Consider the following 18,636-nt stretch of genomic DNA (forward strand, 5'->3'; position numbering starts at 1 on the left):
AGCCGCACAATCAGGAACATTGTATCTCAGGTTATTGCATCACTGGCAGGTTCACTTGTAAAAGTTACATTTACCTATCTCTGTATCTCTCTTTCAGTACTTATCAGCTGCTGTATGTCCTGCAGGAAGTGGTGTAGTTTCTCCAGTCTGACACAGTGCTCTCTGCGGCCACCACTGTCCAGAGCAGCAGCAAATCCCCATAGAAAACCTCTCCTGCTCTGGACAGTTCCTGACATGGACAGAGGTGGCAGCAGAGAGCACTGTGTCAGACTGGAGAGGATACACCACTTCCTGCAGGACATACAGGAGCTGATGAGTACTGGAAGACTGGAGATTTTTTAATAGAAGTAAATTACAAATCTGTATAACTTTGTGACACCAGCTGATTTGAAAGAAGTCTTGATTATTCTACATTACTGTTTCCCAACCTATGACTTTCCAGCTGTTGCAAAACTACAACTCCTAGTATGCTCCCAGTATACCCTGAAGGTATGCAAGGAGTTGTAGTTTTGCAACAGCCAGACAGCCACCATAGGCTGCAGACTGCCACTCTGCAGCTATACTACCAGTTCATGCTATGGACAGAGGTGGCAGTAGAGAGCACTGTGTCAGACTGGAAAGAATACACCACTTCCTGCAGGACATACAGCAGCTGATAAGTACTGGAAGACTGGAGTAAATTACAACTCTATAACTGATTGCAAAATACAAGATCCTGTTCTTCAGGGAATACATACTGCTGTCTGAGAAAGGGAGGTGACGGCTATCCTCTCAGTGATGTCACCACCCCATCCTTACCCTAGATATCACTCATTTATGAAGTGCTACAAATAGCTCCATGTAGCTAACTGGTGGGTACTGCAGGCAAGGTGTAGGCAGCTGGTGGGTACTGCAGGCAAGGTGTAGGCAGCTGGTGGGTACTGCAGGCAACGTGTAGGCAGCTGGTGGGTACTGCAGGCAAGGTGTAGGCGGCTGGTGGGTACTGCAGGTAACGTGTATGGGGCTGGTGGGTACTGCAGGCAAGGTGTAGGCAGCTGGTGGGTACTGCAGGCAAGGTGTAGGCGGCTGGTGGGTACTGCAGGCAAGGTGTAGGCGGCTGGTGGGTACTGCAGGCAAGGTGTAGGCGGCTGGTGGGTACTGCAGGCAAGGTGTAGGCAGCTGGTGGGTACTGCAGGTAAGGTGTAGGCATCTGGTGGGTACTGCAGGCAAGGTGTAGGCGGCTGGTGGGTACTGCAGGCAAGGTGTAGGCGGCTGGTGGGTACTGCAGGCAAGGTGTAGGCGGCTGGTGGGTACTGCAGGCAAGGTGTAGGCGGCTGGTGGGTACTGCAGGCAAGGTGTAGGCGGCTGGTGGGTACTGCAGGTAACGTGTAGGCAGCTTGTGGGTACTGCAGGCAAGGTGTAGGCGGCTGGTGGGTACTGCAGGCAAGGTGTAGGCAGCTGGTGGGTACTGCAGGTAAGGTGTAGGCGGCTGGTGGGTATTGCAGGCAAAGAGTAGGTGGCTGGTGGGTACTGCAGGTAAGGTGTAGGCGGCTGGTGGGTACTGCAGGCAAGGTGTAGGCGGCTGGTGGGTACTGCAGGTAAGGTGTAGGCAGCTGGTGGGTACTGCAGGTAAGGTGTAGGCGGCTGGTGGGTACTGCAGGTAAGGTGTAGGCGGCTGGTGGGTATTGCAGGCAAAGAGTAGGTGGCTGGTGGGTACTGCAGGCAAGGTGTATGCAGCTGGTGGGTACTGCAGGTAAGGTGTAGGCAGCTGCTGGGTACTGCAGGCAAGGTGTAGGCAGCTGGTGGGTACTGCAGGCAAGGTGTAGACATCTGGTGGGTATTGCAGGCAAGGTGTAGGCAGCTGGTGGGTACTGCAGGCAAGGTGTAGACAGCTGCTGGGTACTGCAGGCAAGGTGTAGGCAGCTGGTGGGTATTGCAGGCAAGGTGTAGGCAGCTGGTGGGTATTGCAGGCAAGGTGTAGGCAGCTGGTGGGTACTGCAGGCAAGGTGTAGGCGGCTGGTGGGTACTGCAGGTAAGGTGTAGGCAGCTGGTGGGTACTGCAGGCAAGGTGTAGGCGGCTGGTGGGTACTGCAGGCAAGGTGTAGGCGGCTGGTGGGTACTGCAGGCAAGGTGTAGGTGGCTGGTGGGTACTGCAGGTAAGGTGTAGGCAGCTGGTGGGTAGTGCAGGCAAGGTGTAGGCAGCTGGTGGGTACTGCAGGTAAGGTGTAGGGGGCTGGTGGGTACTGCAGGCAAGGTGTAGGCAGCTGGTGGGTACTGCAGGTAAGGTGTAGGCATCTGGTGGGTACTGCAGGCAAGGTGTAGGCGGCTGGTGGGTACTGCAGGCAAGGTGTAGGCGGCTGGTGGGTACTGCAGGCAAGGTGTAGGCGGCTGGTGGGTACTGCAGGCAAGGTGTAGGCGGCTGGTGGGTACTGCAGGCAAGGTGTAGGCGGCTGGTGGGTACTGCAGGTAACGTGTAGGCAGCTTGTGGGTACTGCAGGCAAGGTGTAGGCGGCTGGTGGGTACTGCAGGCAAGGTGTAGGCAGCTGGTGGGTACTGCAGGTAAGGTGTAGGCGGCTGGTGGGTATTGCAGGCAAAGAGTAGGTGGCTGGTGGGTACTGCAGGTAAGGTGTAGGCGGCTGGTGGGTACTGCAGGCAAGGTGTAGGCGGCTGGTGGGTACTGCAGGTAAGGTGTAGGCAGCTGGTGGGTACTGCAGGTAAGGTGTAGGCGGCTGGTGGGTACTGCAGGTAAGGTGTAGGCGGCTGGTGGGTATTGCAGGCAAAGAGTAGGTGGCTGGTGGGTACTGCAGGTAAGGTGTAGGCGGCTGGTGGGTACTGCAGGCAAGGTGTATGCAGCTGGTGGGTACTGCAGGTAAGGTGTAGGCAGCTGCTGGGTACTGCAGGCAAGGTGTAGGCAGCTGGTGGGTACTGCAGGCAAGGTGTAGACATCTGGTGGGTATTGCAGGCAAGGTGTAGGCAGCTGGTGGGTACTGCAGGCAAGGTGTAGGCAGCTGCTGGGTACTGCAGGCAAGGTGTAGGCAGCTGGTGGGTATTGCAGGCAAGGTGTAGGCAGCTGGTGGGTATTGCAGGCAAGGTGTAGGCAGCTGGTGGGTACTGCAGGCAAGGTGTAGGCGGCTGGTGGGTACTGCAGGTAAGGTGTAGGCAGCTGGTGGGTACTGCAGGCAAGGTGTAGGCGGCTGGTGGGTACTGCAGGCAAGGTGTAGGCGGCTGGTGGGTACTGCAGGTAAGGTGTAGGCAGCTGGTGGGTACTGCAGGCAAGGTGTAGGCGGCTGGTGGGTACTGCAGGCAAGGTGTAGGCGGCTGGTGGGTACTGCAGGCAAGGTGTAGGTGGCTGGTGGGTACTGCAGGTAAGGTGTAGGCAGCTGGTGGGTAGTGCAGGCAAGGTGTAGGCAGCTGGTGGGTACTGCAGGTAAGGTGTAGGCAGCTGGTGGGTACTGCAGGTAAGGTGTAGGCAGTTGGCTGCCATGCAGTAGTCTGGACTGTTGTCTGGTACTGGACTATCTATATTAGATTGTGGAGAGGTTGCGGAGTATGTTTAGTGGTTTGCTATTGCATTCCATTAGGCAGCAACCTGTTGCTGGGCGGCATGGCCCGACAAGTCAGGGAATGCAGGGGGTTTCTGGTTTCACAATAGTTTTGAGAGTCCCAGGTAGCATGCTGGGAGTTAGGCTTAGGGGGACTGCGATTGGTGGTCGTGGGACCACAGTGACCCATCCATTGTTTCTTCTAGACCAGGGACAGGGAACCTTGGCTCTCCAGCTGCTGCATAGCATAGTATGGTATGGTATGGAATTGTATAGTATGGTATAGTAAGGTATGGTATAGTATAGTATAAGGGTATGTTCACACCTCGTTTTCAGTCACACGTCGGGCTGCACGTCAGGAATCAGTGAAAAAAGGATGCGGAAGTGCAGCCCGACGTGGGGCCGACAGCCACATTGACTTAAATGAGCAGGACGGAGTCATTATGACACTGTGTTTTGCTCATTTGCGGGACGTACACGGCTTTTGTGCAGGACTAAAAAGCGTAGTCGACCATGCTTCTGAGTCCTGCACAAAAGCCGTGTACGTCCGGCAAATGAGCAAAACACAGTGTCATAATGTCTCCGTCCTGCTCATTTAAGTCAATGTGGCCGTCATGTGGGCGTCGGTGTGTGACCAAAAACGAGGTGTGAACATACCCTGATATGGTATAGTATGGTATAGCGGTGTATATGTATGTTAGTGGTGTCTCAAGTGATTGTGCATAGTGGATGGATGGATGGATGGATGAGAGGCCCGCTGAGGCTATGTCCCCCAAGGGCCCCCAAAAACCTGGAGCCAGCCATGTATAGTATAGTAAGGTATATTATAGTATGGTATAGTATAGTATAGTAAGGTATAATATAGTAAAGTAAGGTATAGTATAGTATGGTATAGTATAGTATAGTATAGTAAGATAAAGTATAGTATAGTAAGGTATAGTATAGTATAGTATAGTAAGATATAGTATAGTATAGTATAGGATAGGATAGTAAGGTATAGTATAGGATAGTAAGGTATAATATAGTATAGTAAGGTATAATATAGTGTAGTAAGGTATAATATAGTATAGTAAGATATAGTATAGTATAGTATAGTATAGTATAGTAAGATATAGTATAGTATAGTAAGATATAGTATAGTATAGTATAGTAAGGTATAGAATAGGATAGTAAGGTATAGTATAGTATAGTATGGTATAGTATGGTATAGTATGGTATAGTATAGTATGGTATAGTATAGTAAGATATAGTATAGTATAGTATAGTAAGATATAGTATAGTATAGTAAGGTATAGAATAGGATAGTATGGTATACAATAGTATAGAATAGTATAGTATAGTAAGGTATAGTATAGTAAGGTATAGTATAGTAAGGTATAGTATAGTATAGGATAGTAAGGTATAGTATAGTATAGTATAGTAAGATAAAGTATAGTATAGTAAGGTATAGTATAGGATAGTATGGTATAGAATAGTATAGGATAGGATAGTAAGGTATAGTATAGGATAGTAAGGTATAGAATAGTATAGAATAGTATAGTATAGTAAGGTATAATATAGTATAGTAAGGTATAATATAGTATAGTAAGGTATAGTATAGTATAGTAAGATATAGTATGGTATAGTATAGGATAGTAAGGTATAGTATAGTAAGATATAGTATAGTATAGTAAGGTATAGAATAGGATAGTATGGTAAGGTATAATATAGTATAGTATAGTATGGTATAGTATGGTATAGTAAGATATAGTATAGTATAGTATAGTAAGATATAGTATAGTATAGTAAGATATAGTATAGTATAGTATAGTAAGGTATAGAATAGGATAGTAAGGTATAGTATAGTATAGTATGGTATAGTATAGTATAGTAAGGTATAGAATAGGATAGTAAGGTATAGTATAGTATAGTATGGTATAGTATGGTATAGTATGGTATAGTATAGTAAGATATAGTATAGTATAGTATAGTATAGTAAGATATAGTATAGTATAGTAAGGTATAGAATAGGATAGTATGGTATACAATAGTATAGAATAGTATAGTATAGTATAGTAAGGTTTAGTATAGTATAGTAAGGTTTAGTATAGTATAGTAAGGTATAGTATAGTATAGTATAGTAAGATATAGTATAGTATAGTAAGGTATAGTATAGTATAGTAAGGTATAGTATAGTATAGTAAGGTATAGTATAGTATAGTAAGGTATAGAATAGGATAGTATGGTATACAATAGTATAGAATAGTATAGTATAGTAAGGTTTAGTATAGTATAGTAAGGTATAGCTTCTTAAAGGATACGATGCAGCTTCTTTTTGTGCAGCTATGCAAAGATTGGTCTTCCTGTTTATGGCAAGTATGTCCTGGAGAGATAAGGAGGGTGGACTGGTCACATTACTACTGACTGGTCATTGAAAGGCCAAGAACATTTACATTAGTCAGATGGTGCAGGATGGGCTGTCTGTTACATGCCAGGATTCCTATCTATACAGAGACCAGAACACAATAATGGAAAGCTCCTTAATTTACAGGACTTCTCTGGTGCCAGATTATAAGTCGTATGTAAAGCAGTAGAAGTATGTAAAATATACATACTTATATGTGGAGAACCTCTAAGAGCAGACTAGGACCCCAAAATGAAATGCCCATCATGCTCACCTCAAAAAGTAATTGCCCCCCTCTCTCCACACTATATAACTAGTGACTAATGCAAATAATTTGTGACCATTTGGTCCATGGTCGTGATGGGTTTCAGATGAAGCAGCAGTGGATGGTGACTGGATGGGGCAATGAGGTCTATTTAGCAGGTTAGTCTGCAATCCAGTTCCCCTGTCAGTGAGATCACTAGATGTGATGTAGAAGACCAGTCACTGATGATGTAACGATGGACGTAGCAGGAAGGTCTATGAATAGATAATGGTAGAACAGATTTAGGGAAGTGGGATCATGGGATGTAATACAGTAGGTGGTAAAACAGTAAGGGCAGTGAGTTTACAGAGTCAGGGTAGTGGGGTCACAGGTAGCAGAAAAGTCCTTAAAGGGGTACGCCAACGAAATTTGTTTTCTTTCAAATCAACTCGTGGCAGAAAGTTATATAGATTTGTCATTTACTTTAATTTAAAAATCTCCAGTCTTCCAGTACTTATCAGCCGCTGTATGTCCTGCAGGAAGTGGTGTATTCTTTCCAGTCCGACACAGTGCTCTTTGCTGCCACCTCTGTCTATTTTAGGAACTGTCCAGAGCTGAAGCAAATCCCCATAGAAAAACAAACATGTTAACTTTACTGTTGGCACTAAAGTCAGTGCTTATAGATTTTCTCTTTTGTAATATGTTCTTAAAAAACCTAATAAAAACATTGAACCAGAAAAACACTCCGACTCTCTACAGTTCCTGACATGGACAGAGGTGGCAGCAGAGAGCACTGCGTCAGACTGGAGAGAATACACCACTTCCTGCAGGACATACAGCAGCTGATAAGTACTGGAAGACTGGAGATTTTTAAATAGAAGTAAATTACAAATCTATATAACTTTCTGACACCAGTTCATTTGAAAGAAACAAAAAGTACCCCTTTAATGATGTCACAGAGTGATGGTAGTGAGGTCACAGACTTTTAAGTGTGTAACTGGATGGTGAAGTCACACAGATCAGTGATCAGTGAGATGAGGACACACAAGTTATATAGCAGATCATTCTGTGTCGGGGAAGTGAGGCCAGATAGTTTACATAGCAGGTCAGTTTGTTATTGGATGATGACATAGTCTATATATATGGTCAGTGTGTGATTGGATAGTGATGACAGTTCCTGACATGGACAGAGGTGGCAGCAGAGAGCAGCATGTCAGACTGGAAAGAATACACCACTTCCTGCAGGACATACAGCAGATGATAAGTACTGGACGTCTGGAGATTTTTAATTGACTGTTATTTACAAATCCGTATAACATTCTGGCACCAGTTGATAACAGTTTTTGCTGGAGTTCCCCTTTAACACTGTCAGTAAAGTTTCAAGTTGTTTCAAGTGATCCCAATGCCCAGAGGTCTCATTCCTGCACTTGGGAGCAACTTATTTGACAATACGGGAACTTAGAAGCTGCAGGATACATACTTAGAAACTAGTTCCTAAAGAACTACTAACCTTAGCTGCCCTGACTACTCCACCCATCCTCCCTCCGGGTACCACATAAGCTCAGGATGTCACATAGAGCTGCTCTGTCTATGCAGCAGGTTAGTGACTAATATGAGTTATAGTATCCTGCATACCTACCAGTGACCATCCAGTATAAACTGGATCAGGAATGGTGGATGTCTTGTCAGAACAAGACTGGGAAACTTTGTATCTTTTATGCAGTTTCTGTTAAAAAAAAAAAAAAAAAAAAAAAAAAAAAAAAGAAACAAAAAAAACTCTGTTAACAAATAAAATGGAAACATTTTTAGAGATTTAAAGAGAATTTTTCCTGGATCACATACTGTGGGTAAAGAATTAAAGGGGTTATCCAGCGCGACAGAAACATGGCCACTTCCCCCCTACTGTTGTCTCCAGTTTGGGTGCGGTTTTGAAACTCAGTTCCATTGAAGTAAATGGAGCTTAAGGCTATGTTCACACTGCGTAAAATAACGGCCTTTATTTTCGACGGCCGTTATTTTGAGGCCAAAACAACCGTAGAATTACTATCGTACGGGCTAGTCGTGAAACTACGGCCGTTGTTTAATTTTGATTCCTAGCATCATTATAAACGGGATGAAACAGGTCATTTACTGCGCCCAGCCCGAGAAACCACTCAGAAAATTTTTTACATCAAAATCAAGTTTAATTTGGCAGATATGTTTCACGTTCGCGGCCGCATTGAAATCCACAGCCGTTGTTGCAGTATTACCGGACGGAAATAATTGACATGTTAATTTTTCACGGGGCCGTATAAACAACGCCCGTTATCTGATACGTAGTGTGAATTCAACGGCCGCAGTTACATTGCATTGCAGTCATTATAGGGAACCTCAAAACAACATCCGTAGTGTTGCGCCGTTATTTTATGTAGTGTGAACATAGCCTAAAGGCCCTATTCCACGGGCCGTCTAGAGGAGCAAACGAGCTCCTCGTTAACCGATCGCTGCCGCCGCTATGCAACGCGGCGGCGACGAGCGGGTGAGTATGGGAGGGGCGGCGGGGAGCTGTGGGGGGGGGGCTGCCCGGGTGATCGCTGATCTTCCGGGCAGCCCATAGGATATAGCAGCGTCTGCTGCCGATGCTCCTATTCAACGGAGCGACGGTAGCAGATCGTTGAAAAACAAGCGACTGCAACGATCAGCCGACCTGAACGATGTCGGCTGATCGTTGCACTCTATTCCACGGGACGATTATCGTCCGTAGCGGCCGATATCGGCCGAATACGGACGATAATTGTTCCGTGGAATAGGGCCTTAAAGGGGTTATCCAGTGCTACAAAAACATGGCCACCTTTCCCCCTACTGTTGTCTTCAGTTCAGGTGCAGTTTGCAATTAAGCTCCATTTACTGCAATGGAACTGAGTTTTAAAACCCCACCCAAACTGGAGACAACAGTAGGGGGAAAGTGGCCATGTTTTTGTAGCGCTGGATAACCCCCTTTAAAGTTAATAGTAGAAAACCAAACCGAGGGTCAAAGTATAATGCTTCCATTCTGTGCATGGTTACATGGGGGAGAGGTATGGTCCCCAGCTACAGGAGCATCCTACATCATCATACCACCATAGTGTATTCATCCCGTCTATACACTGATATATTATATACCAAAACAAGAGGATACAGCAGGTGCCCAAAGCATATGAACAGTGTTACAGCTAAGTACTGCATAGCATTATGGGAGCACTCTGCAGCAAAAGAAACAATGCCTACATATAAAGGTGCTCAGCCATAGAGAAGTGTAAGAAAGTGTTACATATGTTACTAGTCATTACATATTACAGCAATGGGAATATAAAAATACAAATGTTATTTGTAGTATCACAAGGGAAGGAGAACAACAGTGTCCTGATAAGGTGATGTGTCTCTCTGAAAACAAGACAGGGTTTTGGAGGAACCCAGTATGCCCCAACACTGTAGCCGCACTCTATATGGTAGTTAGCCACCATAGTGTATGTCCCAGTGTTGTTAGGTTCCTATATGCTGTAACCCGGGGTTGCTGGTGTTGGGCCCGCTGGTGGGTTCTGGTATTTTGGAGGCTACTTGTCACGGTTGCCAGGAGCGGTAACACCCCGCCTCCCCCCCCCCCCCCCCCCCGAAACTCTGCAACAGGACCGTGGTTAGGACTAAGGGGAGGTGCAAGGTGTAGGTGTAAGTGCGGCGGCAGAGATGACAGAGTCACACTTTAAGCAATGTCCAAACTTTACTTTTAAAAGGTGCAAAAATAGTAACAAACAGTACTTAGTGCAAAAATCAACAGTGGTAATCCAACAGGCAAACAGGTAAAAATAACAGTGGCAGGTGTCAGGGACTGGATAGGAGGGCCACTTGCCTAATTTAGTAAGTACCCTGCTGGTATGTGGTGCAGTGTTGAGAAGTGTTTGAAGAAATCCTCTTACTCACGTCCCAGTTATCTCACCTAACTGCCTTCTGCGCCACAGTGTCGGTTGACCTGTCCTAATGGGGTAGCACAAGTCCCAGGTCTTGGCTCTGGATGGAGCTGGCTTGCTGGCTTACAAAGCTGAGCATCTTGTCAGTAGAGAGCGGCTGAACTTGCACTGTGCTCTACTGTAGGATCAGTCTTGAGCTTGTCCGTCCCTTTTCTAAGGTGGTCGACTGTCCTGTGTAGTTAGTCTGTCTTTTGCGTAGGACCCAGTTTCCCTAGGGGTCTTTTCTATCAACCCATGGTGACTGGATACCTAGTATCAGGTACAACTATATAAAAGTCCAGCCTGGCCTATAGCCACTAACTAATAACTAAAGGAAGTGTTTAGTAGAGAGGAAGAGGTGTATGTGTAGCTAGACCTAAGTGTTATCTGCAGCTGTGCTGTGTGAGAGTGACATCTAGTGGTTGGAGTAAGGTTAGCGTCCTAACCTGTGACGCTAGAGTGATACAGTTTTACCAAAGTGTGAGAAGAGGAAAGAAAACACGGAGTGGGACACTGCCTCCCCTGTAACTTGTGTGGAGCAGGTGGGGGCGGAGCATAACAAGTCTGGCCCTGATTGGCTGATGCTCAGCACCCAGTGTCAGGGATCTGGTCAGCTGAGTGTAACTAGGGATTATATTTCCCGGCTTCTCCAAAAAGCCTGCAAAATGGCGCTAGATCTAATTTTCTGAGAATCACAGCCACAATACCTGCAGTTTTTTTGTGTTAAAAAGGCAATGTGTGCTGATCTGACTTTGTGTTCCTTAGGCCCAGTTCTGACTGAGCAAAAGCGGCGGAATCCTGCGGTGCTCAGTCTCCTGCATTATCTCTATGGGAGGGTGTGTGCGCCTCCGCTGCCGCCGCTCTCCGCTCCCAGGATTGACATGTCAATTCTTTGAGCAGAGAAGGGAGGAAGCAGAGGCGCACGCACCCTCCCATAGAGCGCCTGCCCCAGGCTTCTGCATCCCAGGTCTCTGTACAGCGTATAAGATCTATAGAAATATCCAATGTACAGCGGCCCGGTCATGTTAGGGGTTGTGGCGTTCTATGTATAACGGATATTATATACAGTATATAGACTTGTATTTTGGTCATGCCCACTTGTTGGTTGTATTGCAGGTTATAGTTTTCTATGTATACAGTATATAGACTTGTATCATGGTCATGTCCAGCGGTCAGTCATGTTGGGGACGTCATATTCTATGTATACAGTATATAGACTTGTATCATGGTCATGTCCACTGGTCAGTCATGTTGGGGACATCATATTCTATGTATACAGTATATAGACTTGTATCATGGTCATATCTAGTGGTCAGTCATGTTGGGGATGTCATATTCTATGTATACAGTATATAGACTTGTATCATGGTCATGTCCAGTGGTCAGTCATGTTGGGGACGTCATATTCTATGTATACAGTATATAGACTTGTATCATGGTCATGTCCAGTGGTCAGTCATGTTGGGGACATCATATTCTATGTATACAGTATAACAGTTTTGTATTCTGGTCATGCCCACTTGTTGGTTGTGTTGCAGGTTATAGTTTTCTATGTATACAGTATATAGACTTGTATTATAGTCATATCCACTTGTTGGTTTTGCTGGGGGATGTCATGTTCTATGTATACAGTATATAGACTTGTATTATGGTCATGTCTAGTCAGGGTTGGCTCTAGGTTTTTGTGGGCCCTTTGTGCGACAGAGCCTCAGTGGGCCACTCATCCACACACTATGCACAATCTTGTGGGACTCCACACACAACACACAAACACTGACACAGACACTGACTGACTCAACACTTACACAGACACTGACTGACTGACACACTCAGACACACGGTACTTACATCTCAGTCTTCTCCCTCTTCCTCTCTGTCGGGCTGCTCTGCTGCACACTGTAAGGTTGAGGACCTTCGGGTCATGTGATCAGGTTCTTTACCCTTTTCTCTCTCTCACTCTGCATGTCCTGCTCCCTCTCCTGTGTCTTCTGATGTCTAGCCTGCTCACCCTGCACTAAAGTGAGCGGGCTGAACACCGGGCCCCTGTCCCTCTCTGGGCCCCGGCACTTGCCCCGGTAAGCCCTGTGATTACGCCAGCCCTGCGATATTTTGGGGGGATGTCATATTCTATGTATACAGTGTAATAGACTAGTACTATGGTCATGTCCAGTGGTCGGTTATGTTGGGGGATGTCATATTCTATGTATACAGTGTAAGGGTCCTATTACTGATTAACGACTAATGATAAACGATCACAAACGAGATTGTTTATCGTTAACACCGCGATTACACTGAACGATAAGTGAACAAATGCGGAACTTGAGCGAACGAACGTGGAATTACAGCGAACGATTAACGATAATTTTAGGTTCAGATCTGAATCAACGATCAGCGACATACGAACGATTTTTTGATCGTTGTCCGCAATTTCACAGAATGATTATCGTTTAAATACGAACGATATAACGATTTTTCGCACGATAATCATCCCGTGTAATAGGGCCTTAATGGAACCCAATACTCTCATCCATTGAGGCTTTCTATAGTTCCATCCTGTACATAGCAGTAATGGTGGTTCCCCCGCTGACATGTTCTATACTCCAGTATAGTATACGGACGCTAATGGATTCACTATGCTGTAAATGACATGAGACTCCAGGAACATTACTCCACATTACCAGGATTATGAGCCTTAAATACCTTAAAATCCAGGAATCTAACACCAAATCTCATAACTGCATCACTATAACAAGGATTCTAACCACTTCAGGGATTTCCCACTAAGCTCCGGGATTAGATGGCAAATTGCTGAGGAAGATGGGAAGTATAATGACTGGGATGAGAGTAATCCTGTATAGAGAAGAACAATGAGGACAATAATGCTTTACATAGCAGGAAGGCGGGGGGGGGGGGGGGGGGGGGGGGGATGCAGGAACATAATAAGCAATGTATACTTACCTGCCCCGGCGCCTCCGTTGCACTGCTCCCAGATCTTGTTGGCGGAAACCGGCTGTCATTTTCAGCTGGCATCCAGGTACATAGGGGGAGATTTATCAAACATGGTGTACAGTGAAACTGGCTCAGTTGCCCCTAGCAACCAATCAGATTCCATCTTTCATTCCTCACAGACTCTTTGGAAAATGAAAGGTGTCCTGTCCCAGTCACTGATAGGCTGAGCGGGCAATCGATCATCCAGGTATGTGAGGTTGCAGCTGGAGGAGCTGCAGGAGGCTGTCAGTGAGGCCTGTGAGCGGCACCACGGGGCACGGAGACAGGTAAGTATACATTGTTCATTATGTTCCTGCTTTACTGTAATTTTTTTTCATAGGGCTCCTTTAATTGATATAGTGCCAACATATTCTGCAGCGCTGTACAAAGACTCTTGTCACTCACATCAATCCCTGTTCCCAGCAGGGTTTATAATCTAAACAGATGCGCCGTCTTATCAAACAGCATCCCACATAATAGGCTTAGATACACCAGCGTATCACACAGCATCAAATATAATAGGTTCGGATACACTGGCTTATCACATAGCATCGCACAAGATAGGCTCAGATACACCAGCGTATTACACAGCATCACATATAACAGGCTCAGATACATCAGCGTATCACACAGCATCACACATAATAGGCTTAGATACACCAGTGTATCAAACAGTATCACACACAATAGGCTCAGATACATCAGCGTATCACACAGCATCACACATAATAGGCTTAGATACACCAGTGTATCACACACAATAGGCTCAGATACATCAGCGTATCACACAGCATCACCTATGCCCCATACACATTAGGTGGTTGGCCAGTCCCACCAGCTTTAGATACAGTACACCAGCCTATGAAGTATCATGTATGATGGGTGTAGTAGATACAGTGACTCAGCAGACAGTATCATTCCTGATAGGCTGACAAGCATAGGCTCAGGAGCAAAACATATGACAGGTCTAGATACAGCGACTCAGTATCACATAGTGGCTTAGTCCATATTCCCTCTGCTGTCAGAGGCCGTCATTGGAATGTAATGTAATATAGTATAATATAGACAGAGATCTCAGGAAGTCAGGGAGGGAAGTGCAGAACTGGATGCTTCTCCCAGCTATATCATTAGATTAGTCCATCTTTGGGAACTGGGATAAATTAAACAGAAACCCACAACATAAATGTGACCAGAGCCATAGATACACCAGCTCAGCAAGGGATGCCACACATGTTATCACTTAAAGGGGTTCTTCAGAGGAAAAAAAAAATCAACCAACTGGTGTAAGAAAGTTATAGAGATTTGTAAGTTATTTCTATAAAAAAAAATCATCTTCCAGTACATATCCTATATACCACTGCAGAGTATACAGAGTATCCTATATACCACTGCAGAGTATACAGAGTATCCTATATACCACTGCAGAGTATACAGAGTATCCCACATACCACTGCAGAGTATACAGAGTATCCTATATACCACTTCAGAGTATACAGAGTATCCCACATACCACTGCAGAGTATACAGAGTATCCTATATACCACTGCAAAGTACACAGAGTATCCTATATACCACAGCAGAGCATACAGAGTATCTTATATACCACTGCAGAGTATACAGAGTATCCCATATACCACTGCAGAGTATACAGAGTATCCCATATACCACAGCAGAGTATACAGAGTATCCCATATACCACTGCAGAGTATACAGAGTATCCTATATACCACTGCAGAGTATACAGAGTATCCCATATACCACAGCAGAGTATACAGAGTATCCTATATACCACTGCAGAGTATACAGAGTATCCCATATACCATTGCAGAAGATACAAAGTATCCTATATACCACTGCAGAGTATACAGAGTATCCCATATACCACTGCAGAGTATACAGAGTATCCTATATACCACTGCAGAGTATACAGAGTATCCCATATACCATTGCAGAAGATACAAAGTATCCTATATACCACTGCAGAGTATACAGAGTATCCCATATACCACTGCAGAGTATACAGAGTACCCCATATACCACTGCAGAGTATACAGAGTATCCTATATACCACTGCAGAGTACACAGAGTATCCTATATACCACTGCAGAGTATACAGAGTATCCTATATACCACTGCAGAGTATACAGAGTATCCTATATACCACTGCAGAGTATACAGTGACTGGTGAGCCCCTCAGTGCTGGGGTTCCATGTATGTAACATTAGTAGAGTGATAGCAGCCACCTCTGTGTGATGCAGATGTCAGTCTCCTCCCTGATACAATGTATCATAAAGCAAATAACACTGAGATCTGGAATGTTCTGGACAAGAAACAGTATGTACAGTAGTTGTGTAACATCAGGGCACTGGGACACTGGGGCAGGTGCGGGATGTAATGGACTCTCAGCTACCTTACTGCTTTGTTGCAGTTGGAGATATTGCTGAGCTGTGAAACCAATCACCCCAAGTGCTGAAAGCATCATTGTCATCATCTTTACCCCCATCATCATCACTTATCATCATCATCATCATCCCCATCATCATCATTATCCCCTATCATCATCCCCATCATCATCATTATCCCCATCATCATCATCATCATCTTTACCCCCATCATCATCACTTATCATCATCATCATCCCCATCATCATCATCATCCCCATCATCATCATTATCCCCTATCATCATCCCCATCATCATCATCATCATCATCATCCCCATCATCATCATTATCCCCATCATCATCATCATTATTGTTCCCCATCATCATCATCCCCCGTCATCATCATTATCCCCATCATCATTCCCATATCCGGTAATGTGTGTATGTGTGTAATGTGTGTTTTTATATCCGGTAACGTGTGTATGTGTGTAATGTGTGTTTTTATATCCGGTAATGTGTGTATGTGTGTAATGTGTGTATGTGTGTAATGTGTGTTTTTATATCCGGTAATGTGTGTAATGTGTATATGTGTGTTTGTGTGTAATGTGTGTTTGTGTGTAATGTGTGTATGTGTGTAATGTGTGTATGTGTGTAATGTGTGTATGTGTGTAATGTGTGTTTTTATATCCGGTAATGTGTGTAATGTGTATATGTGTGTTTGTGTGTAATGTGTGTTTGTGTGTAATGTGTGTATGTGTGTAATGTGTGTATGTGTGTAATGTGTGTTTGTGTGTAATGTGTGTATGTGTGTAATGTGTGTTTGTGTGTAATGTGTGTATGTGTGTAATGTGTGTTTGTGTGTAATGTGTGTATGTGTGTAATGTGTGTTTGGGTGTAATGTGTGTATGTGTGTAATGTGTGTATGTGTGTAATGTGTGTTTTTACATCCGGTAATGTGTGTATTTTGGGTCAGTGAAGCACGCTGTAGCTATGGGGTTTGTTCACCTAATTTGTGTTGTTTGTGTCCCATAGACCTTCCCAGATTTTTCTCCTGCCTTAGGCTATGTTCACACACAGTATTCTTACTCAGTATTTTGCAACCAAAACCAGGAGTGAATTGGAAACACAGAAAGTCTATGTTCACACACTGCTGAAACTGAGTGGATGGGCCCCATAGCCTATCCACACTGTCCAGATCAGGAGAGGTTTTGTATGGGGATTTGCTGCTGCTCTGTACAGTTCCTGACATGGACAGAGGTGGCAGCAGAGAGCACTGTGTCAGACTGGAGAGAATACACCACTTCCTGTAGGACATACAGCAGCTGATAAGTACAGGAAGACGAGATTTTTAAATAGCAGTAAATTATAAATCTATATAACTTTCTGAAACCAGTTGATTTGAAAGAAAAAGATTTTTGCTGGATAACCCCTTTAAATAGAATGTGTCATCACAAAATGACTTATTGTATAAATAATGGGAAACATTTTTTTGAAATTTTTGTTGACATTTTTCCTAATTTTCCATTTTCTCAATTTAAATTATAATAATAATCCTGATATCTTGCAGTTTTCATTCTCACCGCTGGGCACCAAAGCTGAGATTTCCTGTTGTGTCTGTGGTGATAAGAGGAGGCTGCTGTAAAGTGATCTGTACAGCATTGCAGCGTCATGTGACACCAGTAGATAGAGGAGACAATAGCAGCTCCCTGTGGAACAACCTCTTCACAGGTTACAGAGCGTGCTCAGTAATGTCTCTCATACATCTCAAAGGGACAGAGTCTGCCTATTGTCTTATATGTCCATGAGTCTTGCTGTAAAGCGTATCACTAAATGCTGTTAAAAACAGCTCAGGCAATATGGCCGCCCTCATAGCAATGTACAAAAAGTGAAATACAAAAAATTACATTCAGAAAATAGAAAAAGATTAGAATAAAAGAACAAGTTTTAGTATCTGACTCTAATCAGTAAAAGAAAATTTAGGTGACACATTCCCTTTAAGGTACAAAGAGAGTGAAAGCTATTCACAACCAAAACAATAGTCTATTGCCTCTTAGACATAAATTATACATCCGTATCGGCCGTATCCTGAGCAAACTGCAAAATGTTGGTTTTATATACACAGCTACTATTATTAGACTCCTGGAGCGCTGCTTATACTCAGTCCAGGAACAGGAAGTCATTGGAGAGGAAATTCTCAGGTCCTGCAATACAGAAGAGAACTGATCAGGAGCAACATAAAAGCCAAGTGTATAGTATGGAAAATGCTGCCCTATATATAGGGAGCAGTATTATAGTAGTTATATTCTTGTATATAGGGGGTAGTATTATAGTAGTTATATTCTTGTATATAGGAGCAGTATTATAGTAGTTATATTCTTGTATATAGGAGGTAGTATTATAGTAGTTATATTCTTGTATATAGGAGGTAGTATTATAGTAGTTATATTCTTGTATATAGGAGGTAGTATTATAGTAGTTATATTCTTGTATATAGGAGGTAGTATTATAGTAGTTATATTCTTGTATATAGGAGGTAGTATTATAGTAGTTATATTCCTGTATATAGGGAGCAGTATTATAGTAGTTATATTCCTGTATATAGAAGCAGTATTATAGTAGTTATATTCTTGTATATAGGAGCAGTATTATAGTAGTTATATTCATGTATATAGGAGCAGTATTATAGTAGATATATCCCTGTATATAGGAGCAGTATTATAGTAGTTATATTCTTGTATATAGGAGGTAGTATTATAGTAGTTATATTCTTGTATATAGGAGGTAGTATTATAGTAGTTATATTCTTGTATATAGGAGGTAGTATTATAGTAGTTATATTCTTGTATATAGGAGGTAGTATTATAGTAGTTATATTCTTGTATATAGGAGGTATATTATAGTAGTTATATTCCTGTATATAGGGAGCAGTATTATAGTAGTTATATTCCTGTATATAGAAGCAGTATTATAGTAGTTATATTCTTGTATATAGGAGGTAGTATTATAGTAGTTATATTCTTGTATAGGGAGCAGTATTATAGTTGTTATATTCCTGTATATAGGAGCAGTATTATGGTAGTATATATTCTTGTATATAGGAGCAGTATTATAGTAGTTATATTCTTGTATATAGGAGCAGTATTATAGTAGTTATAT

At 43.6% G+C, this 18,636-nt stretch overlaps 1 protein-coding gene across 1 annotated transcript; it reads right to left on the bottom strand.

Moving 5' to 3' along the window:
• Nucleotides 1-810: 810 nt before the first annotated feature.
• On the bottom strand, nt 811-2,925 carry LOC138786581 (uncharacterized). The gene has a single exon (XM_069963568.1). The coding sequence runs from the start codon at nt 2,923-2,925 to the stop codon at nt 811-813; it is 2,115 nt and encodes a 704-aa protein (XP_069819669.1).
• Nucleotides 2,926-18,636: the final 15,711 nt, after the last annotated feature.

Source organism: Dendropsophus ebraccatus, chromosome 3, assembly GCF_027789765.1.
Source record: "Dendropsophus ebraccatus isolate aDenEbr1 chromosome 3, aDenEbr1.pat, whole genome shotgun sequence".
Classification (NCBI taxonomy): Eukaryota; Metazoa; Chordata; class Amphibia; order Anura; family Hylidae; genus Dendropsophus; species Dendropsophus ebraccatus.